At 46.4% G+C, this 22109-nt stretch overlaps 1 protein-coding gene across 1 annotated transcript in view; it reads left to right on the forward strand.

Moving 5' to 3' along the window:
* Positions 1 to 22109, forward strand: part of LIMCH1 (LIM and calponin homology domains 1) — a 298071-nt gene that overhangs the window by 241227 nt on the left and 34735 nt on the right. The window contains 6 exon segments of the mRNA XM_015411892.1: positions 1441 to 1849; positions 2816 to 3037; positions 11073 to 11142; positions 16492 to 16670; positions 18942 to 19047; positions 20745 to 20773. Of these exon segments, the coding sequence (XP_015267378.1) occupies positions 1441 to 1849; positions 2816 to 3037; positions 11073 to 11142; positions 16492 to 16670; positions 18942 to 19047; positions 20745 to 20773 (1015 nt within the window).

Genomic DNA, 22109 nt, shown 5'->3' on the forward strand with positions numbered 1-22109 from the left:
CTGAATCGCACAGCAAGGCTCCCTGAACGGTGCCAAGCTGACGAAGTGATGAAGTATTTTGAATACTATTTAAAAAAACAACATCACTGCATGCATACAGGAAGCTAGAGGGAGGAGAGAACTGAGCTCAGTTTTCTGCCTGATGCATGCTAGCTCTCTGTGTTTCTGGTGCTTGATAGGGGTGAGTTTTTAGATGTGTGGTCTCCCCACCTGCAGCTTGTGGTGGTGTACACCAAAGCTGCACCACATGGTTCTGCTAATTGTGTAAACACTCCCCCACACACACACACACACCATTTGTGTATTTGTTTATATCCTGCTTTTCTCTCCAGTGGGAACCTAAAGGTTTTCCCCCTCCTCATTTTATACACACAACAACCACCCTGTTTGGAGCCAGTGTAGTGTAGTGGTTAAGAGTGGCGGATTCTGATCTGGAGAACCGGGTTCGATTCCCCCACTCCTCCACATGCAGCCAGCTGGCGTGACCTTGGGTCAGTCACAAGTTCTCTCAGTTTCAGTTTAGTTTATTGTAATTAGCCATTGGCCATTACAAAATTACAACACACAAACTGTGAGCAAGCTGTAGGTTAAAAGCTAGATGGCAAATACCTGCTGGCTACACTGGAAGACTGGGTAGTTGAGAACCAGATTATCTACCCTGTCCAAGCAGGTCTTAGGAAAGGATTAAGTACCACTGATCACTGCCTAACACTTCATCAGTTGGCATTTTCAGGTATTCAAGGCCCACTGAAGGCCCTGTATGTAGCCTTTGTTGATCTGGCTGCTGCTTTTGACTCGATTGATAGGTCCCGATTGTGATCAAGGCTTGGGGACCCGATCATCGACAATCGCTTGTTATTTTTGCTCCAGTTCTCTCAGAGCTGTTTTCTCAAGAGCAGTTCTCTTGGAGCTCTCTCAGCCCCCACCTACCTCACAGGATGTCTGTTGTGGGGACAGGAAGGGGAGGAAATTGTAAGCCACTCTGAGACTCCAAGTGAAGGGTGGGGTATAAATCCCATCTCCTCCTCTTCTTCCTGTGAGGTAGGAGAGTTAGATTTGAATCAGGTAGGAACTTAAAGATCAAGAAGATTTCCAAGGGCTTGAGCTTCCGAGAGCCAGAGCTCCCTTCGTCAGATACTGTGAGGTAGGTTGGGCTGAGAAAGCGCGACTGGTACAAGGTCATCCAGCGAGCTTCCATGGCTGAGTGAGGATTTGAACTCGGGTCTTGCAGATCCTAGTTTGAGCCACTAGCCACAACGCTATGGCCGCACCCACCCACCCCCCTTCTTAAATATCTTGACTGAAACAGACAGTAGATATTGGATACAGCTTTGCCAGGATCATCAGCAAATTAGAAACGAGTGGCGATTCCTTTCTTGCTCAAGCGTGTTAGAACTCGGTCGTTTTATAGCAGTCTTCCTTCTATTGTTCCCACACCAGAGAGAGGCGAGAGAGAGAGCTGCATGAGGCCTACAAGAACGCCAGGTCGCACGAAGAGGCGGAGAGCATCCTCCAACAATACATCGAGAGGTTCACCATTAGCGAAGCTGTGCTTGAACGCCTGGAGATGCCAAAAATTCTGGAGAGAAGCCATTCAGCCCAGCCAAACTCAACATCCCCGCCTAAGGACCCGAACCCTCTGCGATACTTACGGCAACAGTCGCTCCCCACCCCCAAATACACTGCCAAGATAGAGGCAACCATCGTCCCCACCAGCGAATTGGAAGCCAGCGTTTCATCGGGCCGCACCTCTCCGAGCAAACCTGTTGTCTACAAGGCCGTGCCTATGCTGACGCCCAAGCCTTACTCACAGCCGAAAAACACACCGCAGGTTTTGAAAAGCTTTAAGGTAGGCTGAATTTCACGGCTTCCCCAGATACTTTGAAACCAAGGAAGGACGATTAAACGTCACCACTGTCAATAAGGAGGCATTCCAATTGTCACCATTGCTAGGGCTGCAATATTTAGTCGAGCAGCCAGTTAGATTAATTGATTTAAAATATTTTAATTGATTTAATTGAACCTGAATGGCCCAGGCTAGCCCAATCTCACCAGATCTCAGAAGCTAAGCAGGGTCGGTCCTGGTTTGTACTTGGATGGGAGACTATCAAGGAAGTCCAGTGTTGCTGTGTAGAGGCAGGCAATGGCCAACCTCCTCTGTTCGTCTCTTGCCTTGGAAGCCCTGTGAGGTCTCCGTAAGTCGGCTGCGACTTGATGGCAAAGGAAAGGCAGTCTAAGGATGCAGGAATGATAAAAGGGAAAGCTGAAGCCACTTCTACCCATGAAGTGAACAAGGGCACACATGGATCTGAGAGATGCATCACTCTCATCGAACATCTGATGCAAAGTCCTCATGCCATCCGTCAACAAGCGCAAGGACTTTGCAATGTGTAGGCTGGCCCTAAGGATTGTTCCTGCAAGTGTGATATGAAGCCACAGACCAGCAGCCTCCTTGCTGCTGGCATTGGGCCTGTAGCTACAGTGGGGCATTTCGGGGCCATGCCCCCTTAATTAAAAGCCGTGGGGGGGCCACAAAAGCCATGCCAGAAAGCATTTTAAAATATTTATTAAGTCATTGAATAACTTTAATTAACTTAAGTGCCCCTAAGAAATTTAAATGCCCCCTGAGGGGGAAAAATTCTGGCTACAGGCCTGGCTGGTGTAACTTGGGCGGGGCATCGAAACAGTTCAAGAGAAGGGTCTCAGCATGCTCACGGAATTCACGGAGAAGTCTTTGTCGCTTTCTCTGTAGAAAAAACAAAGGCTGTGCTCGGAGCCTTTTGCATACACTTTCTGTTTCCGTTGTGCCCCACAGATAGACGGAAAAGTCAGCATGAACGGAGACACCTTCAACGGAGTGGAAGAGGAGAAAGAGAAAGAGCACACCACACTAATATTTGCCCCTTCCCCAAGTCGATCGCCAAAGTCTGACCGTGTGATGGAAGTGGATGGCGCTTTGGAGGTGAAGCCGGACTCTTCTACCACTGAGCTCATTCTAAAGAGGCTCCTTGAGCACAGCCAGCTCAGAGAGCAAACCGTAAGGGCCAACCTAGTCAAGATCAGCGTTGCTTTTTCGGAGGCTGCTTCCAGACCCTCTTCCTCAATGTCTTTTAGGTGCCCCTTTAATAGTTCTCCCAACCACAAGGAAACTGCTTATCCCCGAGAAGATCCAGCAGGGAGCCCGCGTGGGGTGGTCTGTGGAGGGCTGGACTTGGACCTCGGATGCCCCGATTCGGTTCCCCCCTTGACCATGGAGTTCACTGTGTGACCAGCGCCTCTTCCCCGGGCCTATCTGCCTTAAAGGATAGAACAGGGAAGAGAGAGCCATGCACACCACCCTGACAGGCCCGTAGCTACCGTGGGGCTCATGGGGCTCGACCCCCTAGCAGGTTTTATGGGCCCTCCCAAAGCCTTGGCTCCCCCTCCCCCCAGCCCCCCCCCTCAATTGCCTGTCAGCAGGGTGGACAAGGGCAACCACAAGCTGCAGCGGCAGCCAAGCTGAGCTGAGAGAGAGACCCGGGCAGGCAGTGAACATGGAAGGTGCAGGGAGAAGCCTAGAAGCCTCCATCTCGGGCTTCCATGAGACACTCACTGCATAGCTCTCCAACAGCAAGTAAGCCAGGCAAGGCAAGGAGGCAGGCAGCCGCCTCCTCTGTCCCCGGCCAAGCCTGCTCGCCCCAGTGCTCCAAAGAGCCTGTGCGCAGCACATTCGTGGCCAGCCCAGTCGCTGCGAGCCTCGCCTCTCCCGGCCCCTAGCTATGGGACTGCACCCTGAGCTCTTTGGAGGAAGGCCAGGATACAAATGCACTAGATAATCAAGCAGTTGGGAGCAGGGTTCCCTCTAAGCTGAGTTAGCGTGAGCTAGCTCGCCATTTTTTAGCCCCCAGCTCACACATTTTTGTCTTCGCTCAGGAAGGATGGGGCACTCCAGAGCAAAATCATGGATGCAGCAGCCAAATCGCTCGCTCACCACTTTAATGCCAGTAGCTCACAACGTAGAATTTTTGCTCACAAGACTCCACAGCTTAGAGGGAGCATTGGTTGGGAGGAATCTCAAGTGATAGATGAGTAGCTGGGGCTCTCGTACCGACTGCTGATTTTATGGGAAAGATCCATGCAATCAGTGCCACCCGCCACTTTTAGAAACCACCTGTCCTTACTATTGGGATATTTGGTGCATATAGCAGAGTTTGCCCAGTCACAGAAGCATGATGCTGAGTAAAGGAAATAACTCTCCCAAGAAGTATATTAGAACATAAGAACATAAGAGACGCCAATGTTGGATCAGGCCAAAGGCCCATCCAGCCCAACACTCTGTGTCACACAGTGGCCAGAAATACCAGATGCCATCAGGAGGTCCAGCAGTGGGGCCAGGACATTAGAAGCCCTCCCACTGTTGACCCCCCCCAAGCACCAAGATGACAGAGCATCACTTGCCCCAGAGTCCCAATCTATACCTTGTGGCTAATAGCCACTGATGGACCTCTGCTCCATATGCTTATCTAATTCCCTTTTGAAGCCGTCCATGCTTCTAGCCGCCACCACTTCCTGTAGCAGTGAATTCCATGTGTTAAACTCTTTGGGTGAAGAAGTACTTCCTTTTATCCGTTCTAACTCGACCGCTCAGCAATTTCACGAGTTCTTGTATTGTGAGAAAGGGAGAAAAGTACCTCTTTCTCTGCCTGCTCTATCCCATGCATAATCTTATAAACCTCAATCATGTCTCCCCTCAGTCGTCATTTCTCCAAGCTAAAGAGCCCTAAGCACCTTAACCTTTCCTCATAGGGAAAGTGTTCCAACCCTTTTATCATCCAAGTTGCCCTTTTCTGCACTTTTTCCAAAGCTATAATATCCTTTTTAAGGTGTGGTGACCAGAACTGCACACCGTATTCTGAATGAGGTCGCACCATTGATTTATATAGGGGCATTATGATATTGGCTGATCTGTTTTCAGTACCCTTCCTAATAATCCCCAGCATAGCATTGGCCTTCTTTATTGCAGTCACACACTGTCTCGACATTTTCAGTGAGTTATCTACTACAACTCCAAGATCTCTCTCTTGATCTGTCTCTGCCAGTTCAGACCCCATCAACGTGTATTTATAGTTAGGATTTTTGGCTCCAATGTGCATCACCTTGCACTTGGCCACATTGAACCCCATTTGCCATGTTGACGCCCACTCGCCCAAAATTGACAGATCCCTTTGGAGTGCCTCACAATCCTCACTGGTTTTCACCACCCTGAACAACTTCGTATCATCCGCAAATTTAGCCACTTCACTGCTTACTCCCAACTCCAAATCATTAATGAACAAGTTAAAAAGCAGTGGACCAAGTACTGATCCCTGTGGTACCCCACTGCTTACACCCCTCCACTGGGAGAACTGCCCATTTATACTCACTCTCTGTTTTCTATGAATTAGCCAGTTGTTGATCCATAAAAGGACTTGTCCTTTTATCCCATGATTTTTGAGCTTGCTTAGGAGCCTTTGATGAGGAACTTTATCAAAAGCTTTCTGGAAGTCAAGGTAAACAATATCTATTGGATCCCCCTTGTCCACATGTTTGTTCACCCCCTCAAAGAACACTAACAGGTTAGTGAGACAAGATCTTCCCTTACAGAAACCGTGCTGAGTCTGCCTCAATAGGTTTTGTTCATCTATGTGCCTACTAATTCTTTCCTTAATAATGGTTTCCACCAATTTACCCGGTATCGACGTCAGACTGACAGGCCTGTAATTTCCCGGATCTCCTCTGGAACCCTTTTTAAAGATGGGAGTGACATTAGCTACCTTCCAGTCCTCAGGAATGGAGGCTGATTTTAAGGAGAGATTACATATTTTTGTCAGGAGATCCACAAGTTCACAATTGAGTTCTTTCAGAACTCTTGGATGTATGCCATCTGGGCCTGGTGATTTATCAGTTTTTAAGTTGTTTATCAGTTTTAGGACCTCCTCTCTCGTCACCTCAATCTGACTCAGGTCTTTCAACACCCCTCCCGAACTCAGCGGCTCTGGAGTGGGCAAGCACCTCTCATCTTCCACAGTGAAGACGGAGGCAAAAAATGCATTTAGCTTCTCAGCCATTTCCCTATCATCCTTCAGTACTCCTTTTACCCCTTGGTCATCCAAGGGCCCCACTGCCTCCCTGGCTGGTTTCCTGTTTCTAATGTATTTGAAGAAAGTTTTATTGTTGGTCTTTACATTTTTTGCTATATGCTCCTCATATTCCCTTTTTGCATGCCTGACCACAGACTTGCATTTTATTTGCCATAGCCTGTGTTCTGTTTTATCAGCCTCACTGTGACTAGCTTTCCACCGCTTAAAGGAATCCTTTTTACCTTTTACAGCTTCCATTACTTTGTTTGTTAACCATGTAGGCTTTTTCTTATACCTGTTTGTGCCTTTCCTAACCTGCGGAATATATTTTATTTGAGCTTCTAGGCAAAAATGATAAACTCACATTTAGGGTTGCCAAGTGAGAGTTCGCCGGGAGCGGGGGGCTCCCGGCCGGCGTCGGGTGTGTGCGCACGCGCGCAAAGCGTGCACACGCCACGTCCGCGTCACCCAGAAGTGACACAGGCACGCTAGGCACGCTGGGGGCGGGGCCACGGCCATACAAAGGAAAACCATAGGGTTTTCCCTTGTATAGCTGTGGCCCCACCCCCAGCGTGCCTGCGTCACTTCCAGGTGACGCACACGCCGAGGCGGAGTTCACCCCGGGGCCCGATTCGGCGGCAGCGGAAATCGGGCCTCTGAAGCGGGGGTTTGCCCACCCCCCGCCCCCACTTGGCAGCCCTATCCAAGCAGGCGTGCAGATGGATACCCTGGGATCTGAGGGCTTGCTACAAGGGCAACCATCACTTTCATGAACACCCTCATGGCTGATGTTAATCCAAAGGGCAGATAGTGATCCCTCCTAAGCAAAGTGAAGATACTTTTTGTGTGGGGAAAATATGGGGATATGTGGGTAGGCCTCTTTGAGATCTATAGATGTCATGAAGTCCCTTGCTGTAATTGCCTCCGCAAGTGTCTCTATTTAAATTTTTTCATATACAACAAATTTGTTGAGGAATCAAAACTGACATCAGTCATGAAGGCTGTGGCTGTCTCTAGTCTAGAGAGGTAGCCAGTTGGCTACCTCCATAAATCAGTAGTGTCCCACAGGAGTTTGTGAAGCCACATGATGGAAGCTCTAGCCATGAGGGAGGTGGCAGATGAAGCTCTAATGGCATAGGCCCTTGCTTCATAAGCTCTGCAAATGCCTGCCTCACTTTTTATCTGTGGAATCCTTTAATGAGCTGTTCCTCTCTTTAGGAAAGGCAATGCCTGAGGCTCGTCTGGCCACGTGGACATCTACCACTGAAATTCTGAGGAGATGAGAGACCTTTGGTGGAAAGGAGTATACCTTTTTGGCATGGCTGATGTGGAAGCACTGACCACAGGAGAGATCTGTAGAGCTGTGTCTCCATGGAAGGCCATGTGAAGTGAGTGAGAGGACAAAGTGAGAGAGAGAGGAGGGGTCAGAGGGCAGCTAGGAGGTTAAGACCAAGAGAGGCATCCCATTCAAGGAGATAACTCCTCTATACACAGAGTGATGTAGCTCGCCCCCCCCCCCCAATGTCCAGGCATGCTGAGTTGCTCACCCCAATATGAGGGAAGTTATTGGTTTCCAAGTGCTGTGGTCACAGCAAAATGCATGTGCAAGCTCAAATCTGGGTTAGCCACTTTGCAACCCTGAATGCATCAGGAAAAAGGAAAGGAAATTGTGTAGCTTTATTACAGGCCCAGAGAAGGCATTTGCTCAAACTATAAAACTAATCACATAATTCTTTTAAAGAGTCCCAAGACTTAGTTTAACTAGGTTAAAGGAGTTCCGTGGCTCATGCTGTGCCTGCCCTACCGACAGTCATATAATATGCCCAAATGTAAAGCTTTCCTTCTCCATGCTGAGTTTTCTTTCAGTGGCAGAGTCAGATTTTTAACCCCTGTAGCTTTTGCAATGTTCGACAAAACATTAGTATAAAATCTACCCCAACCGACCCTGTGAGGCTGTCCTCACATGGACATCTAGAGGGCTGCAACTAATTCTAGTGACATTTAAAGTGGAAGACGGGTTTTTAAAGGTATACGTAGAAAAGGAGAACATCATAAATAGTTCAGACGGTGATTTTAGTTTGATTCTGCAGCCTAGTAGCTAAAATACGGGAAACTGGTTTTCTGAAATAACCTAATAATTACACAGAGATGGGGGGGGTTGGGGGGGAGGGGGCATTGAACTTATTTTTTTAAAAAAGAGAATACTATTTTTTAAATAATTAGAGCTTTGGGTGCAATGAGGAAGGGAAAACCATTAAAAATAATTATTATTGCTTTCATACCTTGATCATTCTTCTGCATTATTGGTCTGTGGGAAGCACAGACTACAAGTTCATACAGAATAGTATTCTATGACATCTCTGCCGCAGACTTCCTTGCCGCTTGATATAGATTTATCCCACAGTAGATTTACTCTGGTTATAGACTGAAGGTGTGTGACACTACAAACCAGTCCCAGAAGTTGAACTAGGTACCACCAAGGCTGAGCAAGAACAATGTTAAAAACAAATTCAACAAAACAAATCAATGTATTATACACTGTGCTTAAATTTATACAAATTAAAACAGAGGCCTTGAATTTAGCCTCTAGATTGAAACCACCGGAGTAAATAGTCCCCCATGTACATTAAGTAATACAAATAAACAGGGCTTTTTTTGTAGAAAAAGCCCAGCAGGAACTCATTCGCATAATAGGCCACACCCAACAGCAGAAACTCATTAGCATATTAGGCCACACCCATGACAGCACAGCTCATTAGCCTATTAGGCCACACACCACATGTTACCAGAAGTGTGCTCATCCAGCCACACCCACCCATACAAATAAACAGGGCTTTTTTTGTAGAAAAAGCCCAGCAGGAACTCATTCGCATAATAGGCCACACCCAACAGCAGAAACTCATTAGCATATTAGGCCACACCCATGACAGCACAGCTCATTAGCCTATTAGGCCACACACCACATGTTACCAGAAGTGTGCTCATCCAGCCACACCCACCTTTTGCTTCTTATTCTGTTTACCTTGTTTGTTGTCAAAACCCAGGGCTTTTTTTGTAGCAGGAACTTCTTTGCATGTTAGGCCACATACCCCTAATGTAGCCAATCCTAAGGAGTTCCTGCTGGGCGTGGCCAACTCGGGAGCCAGCCAGAACTCCGTTCTTGTGCATTCCTGCCCAAAAATAGCCCTGCAAATAAATACCCACAGGTTGTAACTTACAGATAAGACCACCATCACAATAAACAGGGCCAAGCATGTTTTGGCACTGAAGGAGGACCATTGGGCTGAAATGCATTTGGTATTATGATTATGGTCTTATTTCTAAGTTATCAGCATGAGGATATTTATTTGTATCACTGAATGTATACTGAGACTACCTAGTCCAGTGGTTTTAGTCTAGAGGCTAAATTCAAGACCTGTGGTTTTTTATTTGTATTTTAAGTGCACTATACAAAAAATGATTTATTTTGTTTAATTCATTTTCAACAAAAGGTGTGGAAGAAATGAGATACATCTTGGGTGGGTGAGCATGTAGGATTTTGCATAGTTCTTCTTTGTGACTTGATTTCTTGTTTGATTAGTCAGTATTTCATTACTGACAGCAGAGTGTATAAATATGAACCAGTTAATTGCATTGCAATTGTGGTGATAGGAAAAAGGTGGTGTTTCGTTTTGTGATGGCTCATTCACACATGCGAGTCATCTTTGATAGTGCAGTCCCAAAATAATGAAATTATTGCTTTCTTAGTTTTATTTAGAAAATTTGTGTGCTGCCTATCCAGACCTGCTCAAGGCAGCTTACAACTAAGATAATAAAAGGAAACCAATCAAGACAATAAAAACAAGTCAATAAAAACAAATCATGCCAATAAAAGCAAATCAATAAAACAAGCCAATAAAATAAAATAAACACGTCAATAAAAACATGCCAGGACATAAAAGCACATATAATAAACAGAGCAGTTCAAAATGATATTGATAGAACAGTCCTCAGAATAGGAGAAAACCGTAAAACTACTTTAAAAAACAAATCTTTCAATTAAAAGCCTGGATTAAATAGAAATGTTTTGACCTGGTGCCTAAAAAAAGTAAGAAGAAGAGAAGAGATTGGATTTATACCCCGCCCTTCACTACCTGAAGGAGTCTCAGAGTGGCTTACAATCTCCTTTCCCTTCCCCTCCCCACAACAGACACCCTGTGGTAGGTGGGGCTGAGAGACCTCTTCTGAGAACTGCTTGTGAGAGAACAGCTCTGAAAGGACTTGTAACTGACCCAAGGTCACACCAGCAGCTGCGTGTGGAGGAGTGGGGAATCAAACCCGGTTCTCCCAGATTAGAGTCCACGCTCCTAACCACTACACCAAACTCAAGGGAGAGGGTATTCCAAAGGTGATTCACCAGCAGTGGAAAAGCTCTGTCTCTAATCGCCACCTGCCTCATCTGCCACACACATGGCGCAGGGCTTGAGAAGAGGACCTTGACAGAGGACCTGGATGGTAGGGCAGAAGGTGGTCTTTCAAGTACCGTGGTCCAAGTCATTTAGGTGAAAACCAGCTCTTTTAATTGGAAACAGAAGAGCAGTAATATAGATCTTTCAACACAGGGGCAATACAGTAAACCCAGTTCCATATGATTGTGGGTTTTGGGTCTTGACTGCTAGATTCAGTTGGGGAAATAAAAGCTACAACAGATTATCATTACTTCCTCTCTGGTAGTGCTATATACCTTCATTATGGTATATTATCTGCATTTGCATCTGTTCATCTCAGTAACGTAACTTTCAGTGCAAAGCGATGGAGCAGTTTGATTCAAGTACCATTAAAGTCAATAGGTATTTTTAAGAACTACTTCAGAGTTAACGGGTTTGACAATTGACGTAAAGGCCATTTAAGGAGCAAATTCTGCTACTGCATGATGACGAGCATTTGTTATCAGGTTCCCTTATGATGTAACCGTAACATGAGTGTTCCTTGCAGGGTTCCCTGTTCGAAGAAGCTAAACAAACCAGCCAAAATGACGAAGTGGATTCAGAAGGAACATCTCCAGGTTTGTGGTTTTCCCAATAAGTGTTTTTTATTTTGAACAATATATACAACAGTACATTCATAACATATATTGGCGCTATGCAATAATCAACTTTCTCAACCCTTAAGAGTCCTTTTAAAAATATAACAGATCTTTGTAATAAGAGTTGTTTGGAATCACTTCTTCTTCTGCTAGATACCAGATTTGCATTCATTTCCCTTTCTTATCTGTCTTGGTTCACACCAGGGTTCATTTGGTAGAAAAAGAGGTACAGGAGCTCATTAGCATAACTTATTAGCATAACTTATTTGCATATGCCACACCCCCTGACATCACCAGACGTGTGTCAGAAGGCAACACCCACCACTCAGGCTCCACTGGACTGTTTGGGATTGCTAGCTATTGGGGGGGGGGGGAACGTGCAGATCTGTCCTCACAGAGGAGGGAGAGCTTGTACCTGAATAAAACTTGGTCTTAAATGTGCCACTGGACTGTTTTGGGCCTGGGGGGCTCTGCAATTTACCTGGCTGCTTCCTGCTCTGACTGAGGGCTGCTGGGAGCAGGGGGTGGGGCTTGTTGCATGTGCCCACCCCCTGGGCTCTTTACTGCCAGAGCTCCGCTCCTGTGCGCTCCTGCAGGAAATGACCCCTGGTTCACACGCATAGTGGAACCTGGTCTGTGGAAGTGGGGCGTGAGCTTATGTGTCCTCTGCCCTGCATGGAGATTGCTTACCATGATTTATGTACATACGTAGAGCAGGTCAAGAAAGAGGTACTTTTCTCCCTTTCTCATAATACAAGAACTCGTGGGCACTCCATGAAATTGCTGAGCGGTCGGGTTAGAACGGATAAAAGGAAGTGGTACTTCTTCACCCAAAGAGTGATTAACACTTGGAATTCACTGCCACAGGAAGTGGTGGCGGCTACAAGCATGGACGGCTTCAAAAGGGAATTAGATAAGCATATGGAGCAGAGGTCCATCAGTGGCTATTAGCCACAAGGTATAGAGAGCTGCGGTGGCTCAAGTGGTTAAGATGCTGAACTGCAGGCTGTGGAAGGTCAGTAGTTCAGCGGTTCAAGACCCGGGTGCCGCAAGACAGGGTGAGCTCCTGTCTCTAGTTCCAGCTCCTGCCAACCTAGCAGTTCGAAAGCAAGAAATTGCAAGTAGATAAATAGGGACCACTTCGGTGGGAAGGTAACAGCGTTCCGTGCTCCTTGGTGTTTAGTCATGCCGGCCACATGACCACGGAAACGTCTTCGGACAGCGCTGGCTCTTCGGCTTTGAAACGGAGATGAGCACCGCAACCCTAGAGTCGGATTCGGCTGGCTTTCGAGCAAGGGAACCTTTACCTTTTTATAGATAGGGACTCTGGGGCAAGTGATGCTCTGTATCCTTGGTGCTTGGGGGGGGGGTCAACAGTGGGAGGGCTTCAAATGTCCTGGCCCCACTGGCGGACCTCCTGATGGCACCTGGTATTTCTGGCCCCTGTGTGATACAGAGTGTTAGACTGGATGGGCCTTTGGCCTGATCCAACATTGGCATCTCTTATGTTCTTATGTTCTTATGTACGTGTGTGTAAATACAGACACACAAACACACATGAAGCTCCCTTTGGTTTCGCAAGCTCACTATCATCTACTGCAGCTGTTGGTAGCTATCCAGGGTCTCAGGCAGAAGTCTTTTGCATTGGGGGGGGAGTCAACAGAAATCACCCCCCTCTCTCCCATAAACAGAAATTCTGTCCCACAGCCAGAATTGCATGATTAGATGCAAACCACTAAGTCGATGTGTCCACCACCCACCATTGCGTACCCTTAAGATTCCTCCTGTGTTGTATGTTATGTTTTCTGATAGTGGCTTGGTCAGGAAGGTGCCCGCTTTGTTCAAGTTCAAGAAATGATGTAAGCCAGAGCTTTTTAACTGCTGGCTAATTTTACGGGAATGATGCCGACAGACTGTAAAAGTTAATGTCATCTGTGTTTTGAATTTAACGGGAATGACGCCGACAGACTGTAAAAGTTAATGTCACCTGTGTTTTGAATGTGCTAATGCTTTTTATAATTGCTATCATTTAAAATGTGTATAAGCTGCCTGGAATCCACTTGTAGAGGAAGGTGGGATAAAAGTATATTCAGGGATGAAAGTATTTATTTTCATAAATATTTTCACAAATGCAAAGTGCACTTTGGGAGTGGGAGCTCAAATGTTCCCGTTATCGCCACCACCTCGCCAGCCCGTTTTTCTCAGCCTCCTGTAAAACCAGGGGAGTGAGAACACCCAGAGAGACCATAAAAGGTAAAGGTTCCCTTGCTCGAAAGCCGGTTGAATCCGACTCTAGGGTTGCGGTGCTCCATCTCCGTTCCAAAGCCGAAGAGCCAGCGCTGTCCGAAGATGTTTTCCGTGGTCATGTAGCCGGCATGACTAAACACCAAGGCACACGGAACGCTGTTACCTTCCCACTGAAGTGGTACCTATTTATCTACTTGCAATTTCTTGCTTTCGAACTGCTAGGTTGGCAGGAGCTGGAACTAGAGACGGGAGCTCACTCTGTCATGCGGCACACTTGGGTCTCGAACTGCTGAACTACTGACCTTCCACAGCCTGCAGTTCAGCGTCTTAACCACTTGAGCCACCGCAGCTCCTAGAGAGACCATAAGATCCGGCATTTTCCTGACTCAAAACACAAGTAGAGGCTGGCCAGGAACTACAACAGTGTCATGTTACAGAGAGGAGACAATGGATGGTTCAGCTTGTTATTCACCTGGGGTGGGTAGTAAATGCCCCCGGGTGAACAGTTGAGTGGAAAACTGCAAGCATAGTATGTGCACATGTAACTTTTTTTAGGTATGATTTTGAAGCAGATGAGCAGCTGCATAGCCTTTTATATATCACATTGTATATATATGTTAACGAACAATAGTATCTAAGGCAGGGTCCCCGAATGTGGTGCCCGCCAGTGTTCCCTCTAAGCTGAGTCGGTGTGAGCCAGCTCACAGTTTTTTTTAGCCTCCGGCTCACCCCTTTTTGCCTTCGCTCAGGAAGGGCGGCTCCAGAGCAAACTAAATTATGCATGAGCCAAATTGCTCGCTCACAACTTTAATGCCAGTAGCTCACAAAGGAAAATTTTCGCTCGCAAGACTCCACAGTTTCCTGGCACCCACTTGGTTCTTCCCCAAAACAAAGAGCCAGTCCTGGCTGTCCTCCACCTTAGTGGAGTGGGAGGTCTAGAAAACCCAAAGAAGGCATCGCCTTTGGGAACACCCCTTTGGAAATAGCTGTCCCCATCATAGGATGCTCGGCTTGGAACCTCCCTACGTTTTGTAACTAATGGCCGTTTTGTGGCGGCACATTCCAGTGGTACCCACAGGCTTAACAGCATTGAGGAACCCTGGTCTAAGGCCTGGTTTGGACATGCAGCAGAATGAGGTGGTCGTGAGCTGGCAGAGTGCTGAAGTGTTAGGTGGGACGGCACCATTCCAAGACGGCCAGGACAGGATCCATTTTTCAAAGTTCCCTGTCCTTAACAGTTCTCTAAAAACAGAGTTGCCAGCTGCCTGGAGAGGAAAAAAAGCCTCCATTTCTCTCCACTCTATGAGAAGCTTTAGCTGCCCATTTCCACACATTAAAGGTAAAGGTTTCCTTTGCTCGGAAAGCTAGTTGAATCCGACTCTAGGGGGCGGTGCTCATCTCCGTTTCCAAGCCAAAGAGCCAGCACTGTCCGAAGATGTTTCTGTGGTCATGTGGCCGGCATGCCTAAACACCGATGTGCATGGAACGCTGTTACCTTCTCACCGAAGAAGTACCTATTTATCTACTTGCAATTTCTTGCTTTCAAACTGCTACGGTAGGTTGGCAGGAGCCGGAGACGGAGACGGGAGCTCACTCCGTCACACAGTGCTAGGATCTCGAACTGCCAAGCTACCATCCTTCCGGTCTGCAGCTCAGCCTCTACTAAAGGGACATTTTTCTCCAGGCCACTTGGCAACCCTGCTTGCAAACAGAGAACTGTCGCAGCATGCCTAGGGGTAGGCTTAGCAACTTTCTCCCTGATTAGCTAATTCTGACATTGAGAAGGCTGGAGAGCAGTAACAATATAACACACACTCCTACCACCTCAGAATACATACACCTCACTGCCCTGCATGTGTAGACCAGCTGTGGAAAGGGTAGCATAAAACTATCCATAGTTGTGCGTCTTCCTCCTCTGCTAAGCTGTCTGTGTGGACAGTGCCCTCTAGAGGTATCATGAAAAAGTGAAGTTTGCTTCTGAAAAAGATCACTGTTTCATCTTGGTGATTCTTAAGTAATTAATGAATGATGCTCTTTGTTGTGTGCAAGGTCTTAGTTTTTAAAACCCACAGTTCCTTAGGTCTCAAAGTGGGTGGATGTTTTCTAAAGCATTGGAAATATCTGAACCCGACCAGTCAGATAAAGATTGCAGCCCTATTTTATTCTATTAGTTTCTGCTGACTAGAAGCTTTCTAGAACTAGCGGCCATCACTTATTGGGTGCGTTCAGACGTGCCATTTGATCTGGTGTCATGACTGATCAACAACAGATTTTATATGCACGATCGCACAGTCAACATCTGCCTCCCATCCCCAGCCGTTGGTTTCCGGCTCAAAACCCCCTTTAAACCAGAGTATTTTGTTACCAGGTTCCAAGTGGTGTTTTTTCCGTGTTCCTGTTTAAAGCCGCATTTTTCCCCTGTGTGATCACTCCTCCAGTGTCAAGCCACTTCCGGTGGTTTAAACCCCCTCTCTGCTTGAAAACTGCTGTGGAAGCCTTAGGCTTCCACTTTTCACCCGCCATTTTTTTAGCGTTGGCAGTGTGCGCATAGGCAGAGCTCTGCTACCACGTTTATAAAAACGACGTTTAAACGGTCACTCGTTTTAGCGTATAGATGAGTTCGAGATTTCATGGAGGGCATTTTCGGGTCGAAGGTTTAAAGGGAAGTCTTTTGTTGGAGGGGTTGGATTGATTCACCCTGATGGTTCTGTGCATGCGCCATGATACTTTCCCCTGATTCTATGGATGAGCGCCTATGTGCATGTGCAAACTGAGAAAAAACCCCACCGACACACGCTCCCGCACATCGGTAGTCTAGACGCCGGGGAGCGATGTGACTGCACGGTGAGGCAGGATAAGGGAGGTAAGTGTGATCGCGATTATCCAGATCAAAGATAATCACGTCAGAACCAGACCAGTTTAAACCACTCTCAGCACACCGTCTGAACGCACCCATTGTGTCTTCAGTTTATGTCTGTCATTCTGGAGAGAAAGAAAACAACGTTCACCGTACTGGAAAAAATTAGCGCAGCATTGCTGATTTAAATATTTCATGTTATGTTTGTCTTTTGTTCCCCTTAGTGGTATTAACTTCAGCCTGTAAAGATTTCAGCACAGCAATTTCCCGTGCCAGCCCTACAGTGACCACTGTGGAATTCTCCTCCCTCAGTAATCATTCCAAGGAAATGGGTTCAAATGATGAACTGAAAAAACTGGAGGCAGCAAAAAAAAAGGATGCAGAAGCACCAGTTGTTCAGAAGGTAACAAGAAGCATTAAAAAATAACAAGAGATGTGTAGCTAATTTTCACATTCATTTTCCATCATTTGAATGGGGAACTTGCTCTGCTGTTCACATAGGAGATTACCTACTAAGTAGAGTTCTCTGGCTCAAAAAAAACACATGAAGCAGCCATATACTGCATCAGTCCCTTGGTCTATCAAGTTCAGCCTTATCTACTCTGGCTGCCAGCAGTGCCCCAGGATCTCAGGCTGAGGTTTTCCTGTCACATGCTACCTGCATCTTTTAACTGGGGTTCCAGGAACTGGACCTGGGACTCTCTGCATGCAAAGCAGATGTTTTACTGATGAGCCACAACCCCTCCCATAAACGTCACATGACGGTACCTTCTCCTGTCAGACCACGTGTCTATCAAGTCCAGTTATTGTCCACTTTGCACCTTCCACATGCAGAGCAGACGCAGAGGGGTAGCCACTCCCTCCTCACCCATCTCATTGGGATTCTTCCTTGTAAATAAATCTGGCCAAGTGACAACAAACAGCGCTCATTCCTGCATGCTGAAGAGGACCTCTTTTAGCCACAGAGAGAGAGCAAGCAGAGAAAGGAGGCAGGGAGAGGGCAGAGTACATGAAAGAGACAATAACTGAAAGCAGATTGCACTGTGCTTATCTTCAGCCAGTGCAAGATTTTTTTAGTTCTCCTTGTACATTTTTATAAACAAACTAAAGCAATTGTATTCAGGCAGGTTTGTTGTTTTATATAAATATATGTCTAGGTTTTTGGCCTTTTTGATGGGACCATTCATATAGAAAAACAGTGATTTTTTTCCAAACAGATGTAATCCAAACTAGTAAATCGGTCCAACTAGAGTTCTGTCAGTGGGTAGAGCTGACAGATCTGAAATAGAATATGCTTGTGTAGTTTTCACCTGGATGGTCCAGGCTAGCCTGATCTCATCAGGATCGAGGAAGCGAAGCAGGATTGACCTGATTGATGGGAGACTGACCACCAAGGCAGTCCAAGGTCGCTATGGAGAGGCAGGCAATGGCAAACCACATTTGTCTCTTGCCCTGAAAACCCTAGAGGGTTACCATTAGGGATGTGAATAATGAAATTCCTGAGCCAAAGACATACATCGAGATCACTGATTTGGGTCACTACTGTGATTTTCTGGAATGGTAACACAAATCCAAGATTCTTAGGTATGACAAAAAAACCTCTTTCAGAACAATCTGTGGGATTTTTTAATCTTCGTGCACTGCTAGCCAGCTACAGCATGTGCTCATGTTTTTCTTTGATTCTACTGATTTCCCAAACATTGGCATTTCTCCCTCCCTGTCAGATCTTTGCAAGGGAGGAGCACAGAGCTCTTCCAGCCCATCACTGCTGGAGACAAACCACAGAAAGCTTCAGTTCTCTTTCTCATTTGAGAGGGCAGACCCCTTTTATTCTTTGTAAATTCTATGGCTGGAAAAGTAGAATGCTGGAGGCACCTTCTTTAGGGGCTCATACAATTCATCTCCTTGGCCCAATTTGCTTGAAACTTGGGGATTTTTTAAGGATATACAGCACTTACTCTGTTGCTCTTTTGGTGGCATTTGGTTGCAAACAGCCACTCCAGCTCCCCTCAAAAGTGCCCTATAGGAAATAATGGCAGATTGATAGAAAGGGATTACGGGTTTTGCAAGGGAAACACTTTCACTTTGTGAAAGAAAACAGGCCACAACAAGGAAGGATGGCAAATGCAGAGATTTCAGTGGAAAGGTAAGGAATTCTTATGGTCAAGGAGTCACTATAAGAGTTTCAAAACACAGACTGGCTTTTTTTTAATGTCGTGGCCAGATGGAGCTCTCCTGCTCAGCTGCTGCTTGACTGCCTTTTTAGGAATTAGTAGAAAGAAGTGCAGCTGCCCCGAGAGTCACTTCCTTTGAGGGTTTGTAAAACTGAACCCCTGTGTTCCATCTTTTTGAAAATTACAGGGAGGATTGTGACTTGTGCAAATGTGGTGCCATAACCTTTATAAACAGCTGCCACAGACTCTTATATACATTCCCCATTGCAACAGAACCATACAGGTATAAATCCCAAACCTACCCAAAAATAAGCAGTCATAGTAAAAATCTTTCTCACCAAAGCCCAGTTCCGAAATTATAATGAAATTTTTCTCAGCATGCGCTCACTTGTTGTCATACGTCAGCTGCAAATTGATGGCACTTTCCACCACCAGTTTTCATGTGTGACCATTTCTTGTTGTCTTGCCGCTGATGTCTGTTCTTCAAACAATTGGCCTAGGTAGTGCCCTTGGAAGCTCCTGAACAAGATGGGAGCATCCCGTATCAGTCTCTGAACACGACATCTGAGACAAGCCAGGTTGCTTTGCAGAATTCTATCCTGGAAGGTAAGTAAACAGGAAGGGGGTTTGCCACTCTCTGTCACCCTGACTTACCCCACAGGGTGGTAGGGATAAGATAAGTCTTCACCACAGATGCTGCCCTGAACTCCTTCTTGGAAGAAGGTTGGGATAAAATACACACAAAGAGAAAGATCATAATATTTTGCTTCTACGCAACAATATTCATACATGTGTTATCTTTGTAACCCCTCACAACAACCAAACTGCACATTGCAGTGGGGAAACCGAGGCACAGAGTGGCTTACTGAGACATGATGTGGACTGGGGTTCTCTTGCCAAGAGTCCACACAAACAGCCTCTGTGCCGCACTAGCTTCAGCCCACACCTTTCCCGTTGTCGACAACGGCCAAGAAATCTGTCAGAGTCAGTCGGCAAAGGTCTTGCTTTACTAATAATATTCCTGATCCAGCAATGTAACACACCCCTAAAGAAATGAGAATTGTTTTGGAGAAAGGTGCACCTTTCCCCAGGCCAGCCCTACACTGAAGCCAGTCATGCTGTGGAAGGGGGACTATTGAGGACCAAAGTCCTGGCTGTGGAGATGGGCCACGCCACGTGGGTTCAGCACCTTCTCAAGAGGAGCACCCCTGAAATGAGGCTTGTTCAGTTTCTGTTCCCTGCTTTCTGCAAGCAAAATGCATGTCAGCTGGCTGCAAAAACGTGAACAAAACTGAAAAATTTCAATTACAAACAACTGACCACTCATACGTTCAGATTTACATCTCGACTTGCCCCATCTGCATCCTGGAATAAAACTGTTTTTGCCGTTGTCCAGAAAATTCCAGCTGTGCTCTCGATTTATCTTGATGGAAACCGGGAAGCAACCAACCAATCTTTACATGATTCGCTACGGACCTTTGGAGTCTCTTGGCTGCCCTCTGGTCATTGGCTTACTTTCACAGAGTTGCTTTTCTTCTTTCTGTTTCTCTTCTTGCTGCCCACTCTAGAGTCACCCACCAATGCCAGTGTTCCGCTTAAGGTTCGGAACTCCTGGCGACGCTACCAGTTTTTCTTGCAGCCAGGTAAATCGTCGGCCTTGGGTGTCGTCATCCCTCTCGCTACGCTGAGTAGATGCCTTTTTAAAATGTGTCCTGGAGCAAAAGCGTGGTCCCTCTCCATCCTCCTTGCGCTGGTAGAAAGTTCCTATTCCTGTTGCTGAGCTGGCAGAGAGCTTGTACCCTGTGCATAATGGTTCTCCAGAGTATCCTTCAAATGTGAAGGTCAAAAAGATTTCATCCAACATGGCAAGGGCTCTCTTGAGAACTGCAGCACTGGAATAGTTTAGTCCCTTTTCCACATGGCAGAACATAGGGAAAAGTGGAACATTAAACTAAGACAACATGTTATATTCAGATGTCGCTAATGCCTGTGACCAAACGCAGTAGCTTTTGGTGCCTAGTAGTAGGTTTAGAATCTGATGCTCATTGATGTTATCTCTGTCTGTATAGGAAGTTCTTGTGTTGGTGGAGGGTACAGTCTGTCTCTGATTCCTCAGGAGCTGGACTTGTTTGCTTTTTTAAATCATTTTAACGCCATAAATTACTGTGGAGAGTACTGCAGTACATAGATGACTTTCTTCTCTGTTCCAAATCTGGTTGTATTAGTTTTGTCTAAGAAAATTATACACAACCAGCTTTATATTTTGGAAAGTTTAACTATAGTTTGTTTCACTTCCCAAACAGCCAACACTGAAAGCAACGAGAAATCAAGCGTAAGTTGCTTTTATTTATTTCTTGGAGTTGTTGTTAAAAGTGTTAATTTGTAGCAACTTGGTATCCGGTCCTACAATATACAGCTGAACAAAACATAATCCCTGTGAATTTACTATATGAACAACTCTCACACTTTTTTTTTGAATAACAATTTTATTTGGAAATAAAAAGATTAAACAAGAGTAACTAACAATATTCCAATTAAAACAACGTCTTGTGGAGAGTCTCCACAATGTTACAATGAGGTATGATTGAAAGGTATAATTCAAAAGTGTAACATTTTCTTCGTGGTCTCTGTGCATCACCCCCTTGGGATACTCTGCGCCTGCGCTGACCTTCTCGGTACCGATAGCTAGCAAAAGGGATTTTCGCGCCTCTCCCAGGTCACGCGCCGGCTCCACTGCGCATGACCAAGGAGGGGCACGCAGATCCCGCCAGTTCTCTTCTGACCGCCGCGCTGGTAGGACGCCTTCTGCCTCGGTCTGCTAAGTACCAACTTTTTTTGCTAAACTTGCGTTTAGTTAGTTTCTCTTTCTTTATTTTTGTAGTTAGCATTTTTCTTTCGGTGTTTATTCTTTATTTTCGTTCCCCTCCCGCTGGCCTATGGCCCCGCGGTGGGGTTGTTTCAAACGGTGTAGGACTTGCGGCCTTAAAATATCCCCCACCGACGGGCACTCGCTTTGCCTCGTTTGTTTAGGGGAGTCGCACTGTGTCTCTAAGTGCAGACATTGCCGAAAGTTTTCGAACCAGACGAGAAAAAACAGAGCAGCTCGTCTACACTTGGCCCTGATGGAGAAGGCACTATCTCCACAGTCCTCTTCACCGTTGGACACGTCCGGGCACGCCTCGATGTCCACCTTGGCTGCGGACACTTGTCCTCCCGTTCCGGGATCATCGACGTCGACGGTCGCAATCGATGCTTCGGCACCGAAACGATCGACGCCGATAAAGGACCACCCCGTACCTTCCAAGATCCGGAAGCAGGGGTCATCCGTTGCCGTACCTTCCAAGATCCGGAAGCAGGGGTCATCCGTTGCCGTACCTTCCAAGATCCGGAAGCAGGGCAAAGACTCACAGCAGTCAAAGAAACCCAAAACGGACAAACCCAAAGTCCATAAGGTTTCAGCTAGTCAAGGCCGAGATCTCACGCAAGAACCTCAACACCCGATTGGTTCAGATCTCGACATCGACCTTACTCAGCAGACAGTTCAGTCGCAATCTGATATGTCGAGTCGTCAATCCTCTCATGCTTCACCGGAACGTGGAGTCGATGATCGACACCGACCGGCATCCCCTCCCTTAACCTGGGATGAGAGACAGTGGCACTACTTATAT

This window comes from Gekko japonicus, unplaced genomic scaffold, assembly GCF_001447785.1.
Source record: "Gekko japonicus isolate JY-2015 unplaced genomic scaffold, Gekko_japonicus_V1.1 scaffold455, whole genome shotgun sequence".
In the NCBI taxonomy this organism is placed as follows: Eukaryota; Metazoa; Chordata; class Lepidosauria; order Squamata; family Gekkonidae; genus Gekko; species Gekko japonicus.